The sequence below is a fragment of the Salvelinus fontinalis genome, chromosome 21 (genome assembly GCF_029448725.1).
Source record: "Salvelinus fontinalis isolate EN_2023a chromosome 21, ASM2944872v1, whole genome shotgun sequence".
NCBI classification, from domain to species: domain Eukaryota; kingdom Metazoa; phylum Chordata; class Actinopteri; order Salmoniformes; family Salmonidae; genus Salvelinus; species Salvelinus fontinalis.
This window is the reverse complement of record NC_074685.1, coordinates 25,662,565-25,676,674: the sequence shown is the minus strand read 5'-3', so window position 1 is coordinate 25,676,674 and position 14,110 is coordinate 25,662,565. Positions and strand designations below refer to the sequence as shown.

General features: G+C 44.1%; 1 protein-coding gene across 1 annotated transcript in view; it reads left to right on the top strand.

The window, feature by feature from the left end:
* The first annotated feature begins 428 nt into the window (after window positions 1-428).
* LOC129818496 (arrestin domain-containing protein 1-like) overlaps window positions 429-14,110 on the top strand; it is a 42,853-nt gene continuing 29,171 nt past the window's right edge. The window contains exon 1 of the mRNA XM_055874439.1: window positions 429-655. Coding sequence (XP_055730414.1) covers window positions 538-655 — 118 coding nt within the window. The 5' untranslated portion in view covers window positions 429-537. The remainder of the gene's footprint in view (window positions 656-14,110) is intronic.

Genomic DNA, 14,110 nt, shown 5'->3' with positions numbered 1-14,110 from the left:
TGGGGATGGATGGATGAATGGATGGAGAGAGGGGTATCCCACCATCCAGTGTTTGATGTATCCTTAGGGCTTAGGCTACTACTGAGTGGATGTGGTCTGGGAGCTCAACTCAATCAATGACTGGATGTCTGAGAAAGAGTTGTAGCAATATAGAATAATGCAAAGAAGGCCAATGTTTGGTAGCTAAAACTGGCTACTACTGTAGATGCAGTGTTACCATAATATCTACACTGGGATGTGTACTGTGAACACGTCAAGATGGCCTAAACACAAAGACCTAAATAACCAAATATTTACATTATGTGGTGCGTTATGGAAGAGTACCAACCTTGAATAGATTCAATGTATCCGCATATAATTTTTAAATAATGGATCAAATATTGTCGTAATGACGTCACTGCCACTGGAAACTAGGTGTAGTGCGTGCTGCAGCTGGGACTAGAGAGCTCTGTCTGCTCAGCTTCCATTCGGCGGTAGACGGTTACCTCGCGCACCACTAAGCGCTTTTTGTTGTGAGACGCAGAGGGTTGCGGAGTCATGGGTAAGCTTAAGGAATTCGATATTACTTTCACCAACAACAAAGTGGTCTACAGCCCTGGCGAATCCATAAGTGGGTCTGTGAAAATTACAACCGGTACCTCACTGCAATATAAAGGTAAGATTACATCTTTTTTTCTATGTATCACTGGCTCAATGAAGCGCATCAGGGTTCGATTTCGGTGGACGAACTGAACGGGAGGAGAGGAACTTTTCCTCTCTTTACATGGCCTAAACAGAAGATAACGTGCTTAAAGTGTTCTATTGTTCGTTCTATTTGTATTTTGTCATTCAAAATAGGATTGAAGTAGCCTATATTTATGTTTGATACATATTGCGCATTGGTGCTGGGTTAAGTGGACATGCCTGTTCTTGACTGAGACAGCTGCTGATTTCAGATGTTTACGGCAGTTTTGCTAAGAGATCAAATCAGACAGTAGGCTACATACTGTAACGTTACCGCATCCTGTTTAGTTCTAGTTTAGTATGACCTGTAGCTTAGTGTTCACAGTTTCACATCTGTTGCTAGTTATAACGGTATGCCGTGAAGCAAAACCACGATCATAGAAAGTCAACAGGTGTGGTTGTGTAGTGATTGTCTCATTTTAATCTGGTCAATTGTTACTAAAAAATACCGATTATTTTAGGACTTGCATAGATATGCTGTTTTTGATATGGTAGATTTGGACCAACAGTGGATGAACAATTCTAGAGAAGGTAGGTTAGGCAAGGTGGAGGGCAGCTTGTAAGGTTTCCATGGCGTTACACAAAGAATCTATTGTTTATATTGTGTGTGTAGAAGTGATCTTAGACTGGATTCATGTCAGATAATAGGGGAATGCAATCAGTTTATAGCCAGAGACACCTTTCACATAAGGTCATGTACAGTTGAAGTCGGAAGTTTACATACACTTAGGTTGGAGTCATTAAAACTCGTTTTTCAGCCGCTCCACAGATTTCTTTTTAACAAACTATACTTTTGGAAAGTCAGTTAGGACATCTATTTTGTGCATGACACAAGTAATTTTTCCAACAATTGTTTACAGACAGATTATTTCACTTATAATTCACTGTATCACAATTCCAGTGGGTCAGAAGTTTACATACACTAAATTGACTGTGCCTTTAAACAACTTGGAAAATTCCAGAAAATTATGTCATGGCTTTAGAAGCTTCTGATAGGCTAATTGACATAATTTGAGTCAATTGGAGGTGTACCTGTGAATGTATTTCAAGGCCTACCTTCAAACTCAGTGCCTCTTTGCTTGACATCATGGGAAAATCAAAAGAAACCAACCAGACCTCCAAATTGTAGACCTCCACAAGTCTGGTTCGTCCTTGGGAGCAATTTCCACACGCCTGAAGGTATCATGTTCAACTGTACAAACAATAGTACGCAAGTATAAACACCATGGGACCACGCAGCCGTCATACCGCTCAGGAAGGAGACGCGTTCTGTCTCCTAGAGATGAACGTACTTTGGTGCAAAAAGTGCAAATCAATCCCAGAACAACAGCAAAGGACCTTGTGAAGATGCTGGAGGAAACAGGTACAAACGTATCTATATCCACAGTAAAACGAGTCCTATGTCGACATAACCTGAAAGGCCGCTCAGCAAGGAAGAAGCCACTGCTCCAAAACTGCCATAAAAAAGCCATACGGTTTGCAACTGCACATGGGGACAAAGATCGTACTTTTTGGAGAAATGTCCTCTGTTCTGATGGAACACAAATAGAACTGTTTGGCCTTAATGACCATCGTTATGTTTGGAGGAAAAAGGGGAATGGCTTGCAAGCCGAAGAACACCATGGTTACTTGAAATGCAAACCCTTCCCAGAATCCCCATTAATGTAGTCTGACTAATGCAAAGTATTCTGCAAGCATCCATCATATGACTTCCCAAGTTCTTCTTCAATCTATGTTTGCTTTCTTGGTGAGCACTTGCACATGGATCTGCTCCAAATTTGAAATCACATTATTCTACATGTGTTATTCAGGTAACTTATTAGTAAGTTTGAATACGAATGTTTTCCTGTCTGAATCATGTTGTGTGACATGGTGAATTCAATCCAAGGACGGCTCACCTCTCACAGTTCTGGGTGACTTTAACCTCCCCATGTCTACCTTTGACTCATTCCTCTCTGCCTCCTTCTTCCCACTCCTCTCCTCTTTTGACCTCACCCTCTCACCTTCCCCCCCTACTCACAAGGCTGGCAATACGCTTGACCTCATCTTTACTAGATGCTGTTCTTCCACTAACCTCATTGCAACTCCCCTCCAAGTCTCCGACCACTACCTTGTATCCTTTTCCCTCTCGCTCTCATCCAACACTTCCCACACTGCCCCTACTCGGATGGTATCGCGCCGTCCCAACCTCCGCTCTCTCTCCCCCGCTACTCTCTCCTCTTCCATCCTATCATCTCTTCCCTCTGCCCAAACCTTCTCCAACCTATCTCCTGATTCTGCCTCCTCAACCCTCCTCTCCTCCCTTTCTGCATCCTTTGACTCTCTATGTCCCCTATCCTCCAGGCCGGCTCGGTCCTCCCCTCCCGCTCCGTGGCTCGACGACTCATTGCGAGCTCACAGAACAGGGCTCCGGGCAGCCGAGCGGAAATGGAGGAAAACTCGCCTCCCTGCGGACCTGGCATCCTTTCACTCCCTCCTCTCTACATTTTCCTCTTCTGTCTCTGCTGCTAAAGCCACTTTCTACCACTCTAAATTCCAAGCATCTGCCTCTAACCCTAGGAAGCTCTTTGCCACCTTCTCCTCCCTCCTGAATCCTCCTCCCCCTCCCCCCCCCTCCTCCCTCTCTGCAGACGACTTCGTCAACCATTTTGAAAAGAAGGTCGACGACATCCGATCCTCGTTTGCTAAGTCAAACGACACCGCTGGTTCTGCTCACACTGCCCAACCCTGTGCTTTGACCTCTTTCTCCCCTCTCTCTCCAGATGAAATCTCGCGTCTTGTGACGGCCGGCCGCCCAACAACCTGCCCGCTTGACCCTATCCCCTCCTCTCTCCTCCAGACCATTTCCGGAGACCTTCTACCTTACCTCACCTCGCTCATCAACTCATCCTTGACCGCTGGCTACGTCCCTTCCGTCTTCAAGAGAGCGAGAGTTGCACCCCTTCTGAAAAAACCTACACTCGATCCCTCCGATGTCAACAACTACAGACCAGTATCCCTTCTTTCTTTTCTCTCCAAAACTCTTGAACGTGCCGTCCTTGGCCAGCTCTCCTGCTATCTCTCTCAGAATGACCTTCTTGATCCAAATCAGTCAGGTTTCAAGACTAGTCACTCAACTGAGACTGCTCTTCTCTGTATCACGGAGGCGCTCCGCACTGCTAAAGCTAACTCTCTCTCCTCTGCTCTCATCCTTCTAGACCTATCGGCTGCCTTCGATACTGTGAACCATCAGATCCTCCTCTCCACCCTCTCCGAGTTGGGCATCTCCGGCGCGGCCCACGCTTGGATTGCGTCCTACCTGACAGGTCGCTCCTACCAGGTGGCGTGGCGAGAATCTGTCTCCTCACCACGCGCTCTCACCACTGGTGTCCCCCAGGGCTCTGTTCTAGGCCCTCTCCTATTCTCGCTATACACCAAGTCACTTGGCTCTGTCATAACCTCACATGGTCTCTCCTATCATTGCTATGCAGACGACACACAATTAATCTTCTCCTTTCCCCCTTCTGATGACCAGGTGGCGAATCGCATCTCTGCATGTCTGGCAGACATATCAGTGTGGATGACGGATCACCACCTCAAGCTGAACCTCGGCAAGACGGAGCTGCTCTTCCTCCCGGGGAAGGACTGCCCGTTCCATGATCTCGCCATCACGGTTGACAACTCCATTGTGTCCTCCTCCCAGAGCGCTAAGAACCTTGGCGTGATCCTGGACAACACCCTGTCGTTCTCCACCAACATCAAGGCGGTGGCCCGTTCCTGTAGGTTCATGCTCTACAACATCCGCAGAGTACGACCCTGCCTCACACAGGAAGCGGCGCAGGTCCTAATCCAGGCACTTGTCATCTCCCGTCTGGATTACTGCAACTCGCTGTTGGCTGGGCTCCCTGCCTGTGCCATTAAACCCCTACAACTCATCCAGAACGCCGCAGCCCGGCTGGTGTTCAACCTTCCCAAGTTCTCTCACGTCACCCCGCTCCTCCGCTCTCTCCACTGGCTTCCAGTTGAAGCTCGCATCCGCTACAAGACCATGGTGCTTGCCTACGGAGCTGTGAGGGGAACGGCACCTCAGTACCTTCAGGCTCTGATCAGGCCCTACACCCAAACAAGGGCACTGCGTTCATCCACCTCTGGCCTGCTCGCCTCCCTACCACTGAGGAAGTACAGTTCCCGCTCAGCCCAGTCAAAACTGTTCGCTGCTCTGGCACCCCAATGGTGGAACAAACTCCCTCACGACGCCAGGACAGCGGAGTCAATCACCACCTTCCGGAGACACCTGAAACCCCACCTCTTCAAGGAATACCTAGGATAAAGCAATCCTTCTGCCCCCCCCCCCCCCCCCCCCCCTTAAAAGATCTAGATGCACTATTGTAAAGTGGCTGTTCCACTGGATGTCATAAGGTGAATGCACCAATTTGTAAGTCGCTCTGGATAAGAGCGTCTGCTAAATGACTTAAATGTTAATGTTAAAATCCAACATTTCTTAGTGTCCTTGACTGTTTGAGTCTGACACACCTTGACATGTCTATGTATGTATTACTGGATTAAGGACCGTCCTATATTTGCAGACCTGTGACAGATGGTATTACAAGAGTTGTACAATATTTACTGTGATAAGACCATGGTGCTTGCCTACGGAGCTGTGAGGGGAACGGCACCTCAGTACCTTCAGGCTCTGATCAGGCCCTACACCCAAACAAGGGCACTGCGTTCATCCACCTCTGGCCTGCTCGCCTCCCTACCACTGAGGAAGTACAGTTCCCGCTCAGCCCAGTCAAAACTGTTCGCTGCTCTGGCACCCCAATGGTGGAACAAACTCCCTCACGACGCCAGGACAGCGGAGTCCATCACCACCTTCCGGAGACACCTGAAACCCCACCTCTTTAAGGAATACCTAGGATAGGATAAAGTAATCCTTCTGACCCCCCCCCCCCCCCTAAAAGATTTACATGCACTATTGTAAAGTGGCTGTTCCACTGGATATCTTAAGGTGAATGCACCAATTTGTAAGTCGCTCTGGATAAGAGCGTCTGCTAAATTACTTAAATGTAAATGTAAATGATATGTTATGTGAGGTCATATCAACCTGAGTGTGCACTTGACATCAGAGAGGCACTCACCATGCTCCGGCACGGCGAGCACACATCCCTATGATGACTGATGGGACTAATAAGGGCGAACTCTGAGGACACAGACACTTGGGGGGTAGTGTTAGTAGGGAGGTGTTGTCATCAGCCTAGCACCCTAACACCCTCATGTCACCCAGCGTTGTTGGCCTAATGACCTAATTTCACTTTTATTTAACCAGGTAGGAAAGTGGAGAACAAGTTCTCATTTACAACTGCAACCTGGCCAAGATAAAGCAAAGCAGTTCGACAAAAACTACAACATAGAGTTACACATAAACAAACATACAGTCAATAACTGTCACGCCCTGACCTTAGTTATCTCTGTTTTATTAATTTATTTTGGTTAGGTCAGGGTGTGACTAGGGTGGTATGCTGGTTTTGTATTGTCTAGGGTTTTTTGTATGTCTAGGGGTTTTGGTAGTCTAGGTATATGTAGGTCTATGGTGGCCTGAATTGGTTCCCAATCAGAGACAGCTGTTTATCGTTGTCTCTGATTGGGGATCATATTTAGGTTGCCATTTTCCCTTTTGGTTTTGTGGGTTCTTGTTCTATGTTTAGTTGCCTGTCTGCACTATCCATATTTGCTTCACGGTTCGTTTTGTTATTTTGTTTGTTTTGTTCAGTGTTTCGTTCTTTAATAAAGAAGAATGTACGCTTACCACGCTGTACCTTGGTCTCCTCCCTACGACGGCCGTGACAATAACACTATAGAAAAAAATCGATGTACAGTGTGTGCAAATGTAGAAGAGTAGGGCGGTAAGGCAATAAACAGGCCATAGAGGCAAAATAATTACAATTTAGCATTAACACTGGAGTGATAGCTGTGCAGATGATGATGTGCAAGTAGAGATACTGGGGTGCAAAAGAGCAAGAAGATAAATAACAATAAGGGGATGAGGTAGTTCGGTGTGCTATTTACAGATTAGCTGTGTACAGGTACAGTGATCGGTAAGCTGCTCTGACAGCTGATGCTTAAAGTTAGAGAGGGAGATATAAGACTGGATCCAGCTTCAGTAATTTTTGCAATTCATTCCAAGATACCTCATTACTTCGGCAGTTTTAAGTTGATAGTCTATGAATACACACAAAGCACTCACATTAGACTTCTACTGTGAAACACGTGACCAGACCATGGTATCGCCTCAGTGTGATATATGGTACTTCCTTGCTGAATGCAGACTCTTTAGGTTAAGATATTCTGGCTCCATTTCAGGCTCTTTCTCAGCCAAGACATCATACTTTAATGTAAATGTTTAGCTATGTGATCAATGAAATCATCCTTTTAAAGGCAATGGCTGCCCTATTTGATTTATGGCATCATCATCCGTTAAATGCCTTGGCTCTAAATTTGATCAATGACAGACTGTTTTAAATGCCCAGTCTGTGACTTGAGAAATTGTCTTGATTTGCTTCCAGTAGTAATGCCAGTCATGTTTTTCTATACAGTGATTGGTGAAACATTGCGACCTGATGAATAGGGTCCAGGAATACTCTGTGTTCCTATCAGAGGCTGTACATTCAGAAGAGTCCTATTCCAATCCCCTCACTATCCATCTCATAACACCATAATAACCTTTTTTTTAATCCAACCAAATCCATTTAGATTAGTGAGAGAAATACATGATGTTTTTCTGTGTCCTATCCTTAACATTGAGATTCACATTAGGAATGCCAGTGTTAAAATGTATGACACATGTATCCCATCTTCTCTTGATATGGTTGCTGCTGCCCCACTCTAAAGCAATGATAATAACCCTACTGTCCATTGTGACAAATGTCAGCACTCAGTCTTATCTCTCCCTCTGAGTTTTTTCCCACTATGGATGTTGCCTATAGAAGCTCCACTCCTCAGAGCGAGAGGAGGGAAAATTGGGTGAAATTATTCTCTTTCTTCTTGCCGCACCATTGTCCGTGAGCTGCCTAGTTTCTACACAATCAGCCTAGTCTCCTCTCATTTAGTCAGTCTGCATGAAGTCTGTGAGGCCCTAGGAGACAGTCCTCAAGAGCTTAAAAAAATTATTCTGCTGATGTGTAGCTAAGTCTATTTCGCTAGCTAGCCCTAGCAAGCCCTGAATCGTGTTGAGGAACATCAGACACTGGTTCTTGTATTTCATTATGCCATTGTCACTATAGGCAACAGGACTGCTGTGAGGATATTTTAGGAGATCGATCTGATTGAAGTCACATGGGTGCGTCTTTTCTGTGGGTAAATATGTGTATCTGTGTGTATCAGGCACTACAGTGTATGCTATATGTGTACCATTATTACATGCATTACTTCATCATATGAGCTATATGGATTTGCTCCATAGCCGCCATGTATTTACATTGTGATCTGAGTGAGGTGTATACAGTTACCCAGTATTGTACTGCAATAAATAGAATAGTAAGTTTGGTGGCGTCTGCAGCCCCCCGTGTGTCTGCTATAGTTCGTATGTAGAGCTGGACAATGGATGATGAGGGAGATTAAGTTGCCAACTGTGTTATTGATGAAGAGTAGACCATTGGTCTGTATTTCCATTGATTAGCTAGCAGAGGAAGACAAACACAAATAAACACACACAAATAATGCACCTGTTATTACAATTTGTTATTATTTAGTTGTGCATTTCTAGCCATATCCCCCAAAAACATTAGGTCTGATTCTTTGCAATTAATTCAGCACAAGTACACATACAGGCTAGCACGGGTACACCAAGGCTTCACATTTTTTGATGTATTAAACTTAGCATTCCTTCAGTGGCAGGGAAACCCGCAGAGTCAATAATAAGAGTGTGACCTTCCCTTTACAGATCTGACATGGTGGCTGTGAGAGCCAGGGTGTCTATTCTATTAATTGTGCTGTTCTGTGTTGACTGGAACTTCCCCTGGGTGAGCAGCATAGTGGGCCCCAGTCTGAATATAGACATCTGATACAGTAAGGTAACACCACTGTATTGATACTGCTGCTTTCAACAGAAAACAGGTTGTTGTCAGAATATATCATTGGCTCTTGCAGCTGATCCATCTGACAAGGCCTGATTTCTGCACTTTCAATGTGCTGTTAGTAGTGGGGCTCTAGCGAGAGTAATACTTAAAACACAGATACATAGTAAGGAAAAGAATGTGTCCAAAGGTGAGGCTTGAAGGAAATGAAAGCTAACATTTCAGATAAAAACGTCTCTATCAGTCTATCTAATAACCTCTTGGAACTAGGCCTACATAGATCAACCAGAAACAAAACAGTGCAGGCCTATAGTAGTTACTAGCATCTGGAATGTTATTCTCCTGGAGTGAATAATAATGCCTGTTTGGGTTAACTGTACAAGCCTAAGCATACTGCAAACAGCAAGGTGGGGAAATCAGGCTTGGACCTATTCAGCCTGTTTGTTTGTAGCTGGCTGATAATGGATCTCGGTTGAGCTTGTGCAAACAGAAACAGACAAACATTTACAGTAACCCAACGCTCATGAACCGTACCAGAAACCACTGCCCTCACTAAAAACACTCTTTACCTTTCCATGTCATGTGGTCCCGTGTGACTCAGTTGGTAGCGCATGGTGCTTGCAATGCCAGGGTTGTGGGTTTGATTCCTAAAGGGGACCAGTATGAAAATGTATGGACTCACTACTACTAAGTCACTCTGAAAGAGAGTGTCTGCTAAGTGATTAAAATGTAATGACTGACTTGCTTGTTTCAGTTTGCCCTGTAAGACCCACAAAACACAAGGCTTTCAAACACATGTTGTTGGGATGGTTAGGTCATGTAATCAGTTTGAACTTTTATGGTTCATTCCCTGGTGAGGAGTAGTTGGCTGGGTAACCACTAACCAGGATTAACCTTGATGACTCCCGTCTCACACCCACTTCAGCAAACACTCCCTGCCCCTGCATTCCTGGCTGTAAATGGTTGTGAGTCACAAAGAAAGACTTCCCCACAGGGCCAGGGTCTCAGTTTCTCCCTGGTCTGTCTAGACTGAGGAGTTGAACTAAATCATGATATAATTATAGCTAGGTCTGGCACAATTACTGTATAATCATGTAACCAAAGATTATGGATGAAGACCATCATGAAAATACAATAACCTCCAATAACTGTAAAAAACAAAAACAGCCGGGCATTCGTGCGGTTGAGTCTTTACAACCTGATGATACTTTGTTGTGGCTGGCTGAAACAAGCAAGGTGTTGTAGCGATGCCCCCTCCCTGCAGCAGCAGCACATTCAGGGCCTATTCCTCTGCCCAGGTGTTGCTGACGCTTGCCAAATCTTACAACACCTGGATATGTATTTTACCTATAAGCTAACCGCATCCTATGTTATAGCAATCTGGTGTCCAACGGCACAGTCAACGATGTGGCACGCAACCATTGGTTGATGCATGCAACGTCTTTGCAGGGGATGGGCACCTATGTCAGGAGTGGAGGCCATAAGAAAATGTACGTATTTAAAAAAAAAAAAATGCTATTCAAACTATTTTAACGGTGACCACGGTCATTTCTCAAACCAATAACCTATGATCATTCTATGATCGTTACAGCCCTAATCATAGCTCTGAAGGAGTGTGGAGGGAAGGTTGTTGATGATTAGCTAGATGTGTCAGACTTTTGAGGCAAAAGGCCCAAGCATTGCTTTGCCTCAGACGTTGATGGGATTACTTACAATGGTTAAAAAAGCTTCATACAATATTGTTTAATTGCTCAGTCCTGGCAGCATTAACAGCCACCATCCACTACCTCCCCCTTTGGCTTAGACATATAATTGGACCTTTTCTGACCTGCCTACCCCAACTCCCTCATAAACCTCTACTCTATCAGAAGCCCTCGGTGGAAGCCCACCCCTTCCTCACCTACCACCCTCCTTTCTTTTCTCCTCTTCCCTTAATCTCTTCCTCTAACAGACAACCAACAGGACTTAGTTCCCTAAAGTTATATTTGCCTGGCTAGTCTACTTGGCTGCACTGGAGACAGGGGTTTGTAGTTGATTTCCTTTCTTGACAAGTGTAAGCAATAAGCTGATGCCAATCATTTGACTGGCTTTAACTTGTTCAATTGTTACAGATCAGTGCAGACAGGTAGCTAGTCTAAAGATCAGGCTCTTCCTGGGTGGGGATGGATGAGCCACCTACCACTGATGCATTGTGTAAGAGGCAGGAACATTGGTATCCTGCTTTGAGATACAGATTACATTTTTATTGTCATTATCTACCCACCAGCTAGAGTTTCCGTTTAGGGTGTACTGTTATCTGTTGTGACACAATGTCACAGGCGATTGGCTGTTTTATTGTTTACTAGTACTGTATAAGCACACGAAACTAACTGATTTCCTCTAACTGACTGGTTTCCTTTAACCACCCCCTTGTTGTGGGTGGTGTGGGGCTGGAAGCTCCTCTGGAATGTCACACATTCCACCGTACCACTCTCTACTGCTGGACACTGAGTGGAAGGTTTGATGGGTGGTCTGAGCTGACTGACTACCCAACACACAAGTCCACTACCTGAGACAGGTCAGAAAGCCTGTGTGTGTGTGTGTGTGTGTGTGTGTGTGTGTGTGTGTGTGTGTGTGTGTGTGTGTGTGTGTGTGTGTGTGTGTGTGTGTGTGTGTGTGTGTGTGTGTGTGAATTTGATGTGTTGGTTACCATGCCAGCAACTTAAGATCAGTGGCCACTGGAGAGAGGGGGTTTCTACCCTCCCTCCTCGCCTCTCCACCTGTAATAGTCTAGGTTAGTTTCCAGGTGCCCTTTCTCACTCTGCCCCTCCCCTCCCCTCTCTTCTCAAAACAAAGGCTCCTCTGGCCTCAGGAGTTTCTCCATCTCCCTCTAGGTTACATCATCTCACAACAGTTTATGCTACTCAAATTCAGTTGTTTGGTAATGGAATCATGTTGGAAATCGATTTATCAGGTCACAGATTTCTCTATTTGACCTAGTTTGCTGTGTCAGATCAAGTGGAAAAAGGATTTAAGGATTTATCACAAAATGACCCAAACTGATTATGGTTATTTCCTATTTGGCACATGGGTAAGCAAGAGTAACAACGTTCATATCCCCCGTGTTTGAACTGCTCAGGATTCTAAGAAATGCTCTGAAGTAGTTGGCCTCCCGGGTGGTGCAGTGGTCTGGAGCACTGCATCGCAGTGCTAGCTGTGCCACCAGAGTCTCTGGGTTTGCGCCCAGGCTGGGCTGGGTTCGTGCCCGGATTCTGTCGCAGCCGGCCGCAACCGGGAGGTCCGTGGGGCGACGCACAATTGGCATAGCGTCGTCCGGGTTAGGGAGGGTTTGGCCGGTAGGGATATCCTTGTCTCAGTATGTAAAAAAAAAAAAAAAAAAAATGTAATAAAATGTATGCACTCTACTGTAAGTCGCTCTGGATAAGAGCGTCTGCAAAATGACTATAATGTAAATGTAGTTAAACAAATTACTTTAATGAGTCTTTGAAAACAGGGCTTAATATAGAAACACATTGATGTGCATAGATTTCACAGATTTCCACAAATTACAATCTAATCCTTCCACACTAATTCAGCAGATCCTCCAGCTCAATAATGTGTAAAAGGACCAATGACCACCAACATGTGAAGTTCATAGGAGCATGTACAATTCGGTGTCAAATGAAAGCTAAGAGTTCATATTCTTGAGAAATTAAGGCAGATCTACATTTTCCAACCATTACATCCTAAAAATCCCAAACATTTGGAATAAGCAAAGGCTCTGATTTGTGGTCTAACAGGTGGAAAAGGGAACTTAGAAAACATCTACCAGAAAAAGTCTTAAAAGGTATTAGAAATACATCAAAACATAATGTTGAAGTAAAGACCCCGGCCCACTAATATCAACACTTATATTTAGTTTTGGAGACATTTGTCTACCTTCTGTAAGTTTAAGAAACATTGCCTTGTGCCTTCAAATTCAGTTACCAAAAACCCACGTATCTTTCAGATATTTTCACATTTCTCTCCCTGAGATAATGAATGTTCACAGAAGTAACAAGTTAAGGTAGACCTATCAATTAGTTATAGTGTTTTTACTGGTATCAATTTTGTTAATTAATTATTCATTATTAACTTCTGCAATTGAATTGGCTACAATGCGAAATCATAGTAGTCACAAACCACAGTTGGGTTCACAAGTTTGGACAGCACAGTACAGCACAGTAGAGTGCAGTAAAGAAAGGTAGAGTACACAGTAGTTCAGCAGAGTAGAGTTCAGTACAGTACAAAGTAGAGCACACTAGAGTTGAGTACACTATAATGTATTGTACTGTACTGGACTCTACTGTGCTCTGCTGTACTGTACTAAACTCGACTGCACTGTACTGAACTCTACTCTACTGTTCTGTGCTGTACTTTGATGTCTATGATTGGTTCAGATTTGGCCCGGTCTTGTTTGGGGGCAGAGCTCATTAAAATAATAGCCAGTGTGTAGAATAATACCCGAATATGCAAAGGAGACTATTACATACCTTTGTGTACCTATTTAGGATACAGCATCATGAAGAGAATGACATTCATATCCATAATTATGCATTTCTGTGTAGTACAGATCAGGGACCTGTGATGAAATTCCATTAATGCAATTCTATTACTGGGTGTAAATCCATTTCACTTACTGTAGTTCAGTAAGTCAATGTGTCATTTCATAGCTGACACCCCATTCTTTCTGCAGACATCGTTGAATCTTAATTCGGAGCAGATATTTAGTAGACTTTATGGAAAATGTGGACACATTAATCTGAGGGAGATTTTACAGATATTCTGTAACCAAACTTTGCATCTGCAGTTCTTCCAGTAAATGTGTTTTTGTCAAATGTTCAGTGTAAATTGTTAGAAGTAGTCCTTGTGCATAAAGTTGTATGGTTTATTAAACTTTGAAATTAATAGGTTTTGGTTAGCATACATTTTAAGTGAAAAATCTGAGTCTCTAACTTCATTCATACTGGACACAGGGACATAAAAATGGTGTCCACAAGTTCATCTGACTCTGGGGAAGTAGATAAAGGGCCTCATTGCCAAAAACCTGATGTATCCCTTTAATATTAAAGAGATAAGCAGATAATGGGAATCAGTAACAATACAAAAAAAGTAAACTGTCCCTTTTGGTGGCTGATTTTACATTAGGAATACTGAGGAGGAAAGAGATCTCAAGGCCATCACTGGGGCATATACTCATCCTTCTGTTGGCTTATCTTTATGTACACAATCAAAGCAGATGTCCCCATATTTCAGATACATGTATATTTCTTACAAATAGCCCCCATAAGCAGGTGTGAAAATAAGCAGGAATAGTC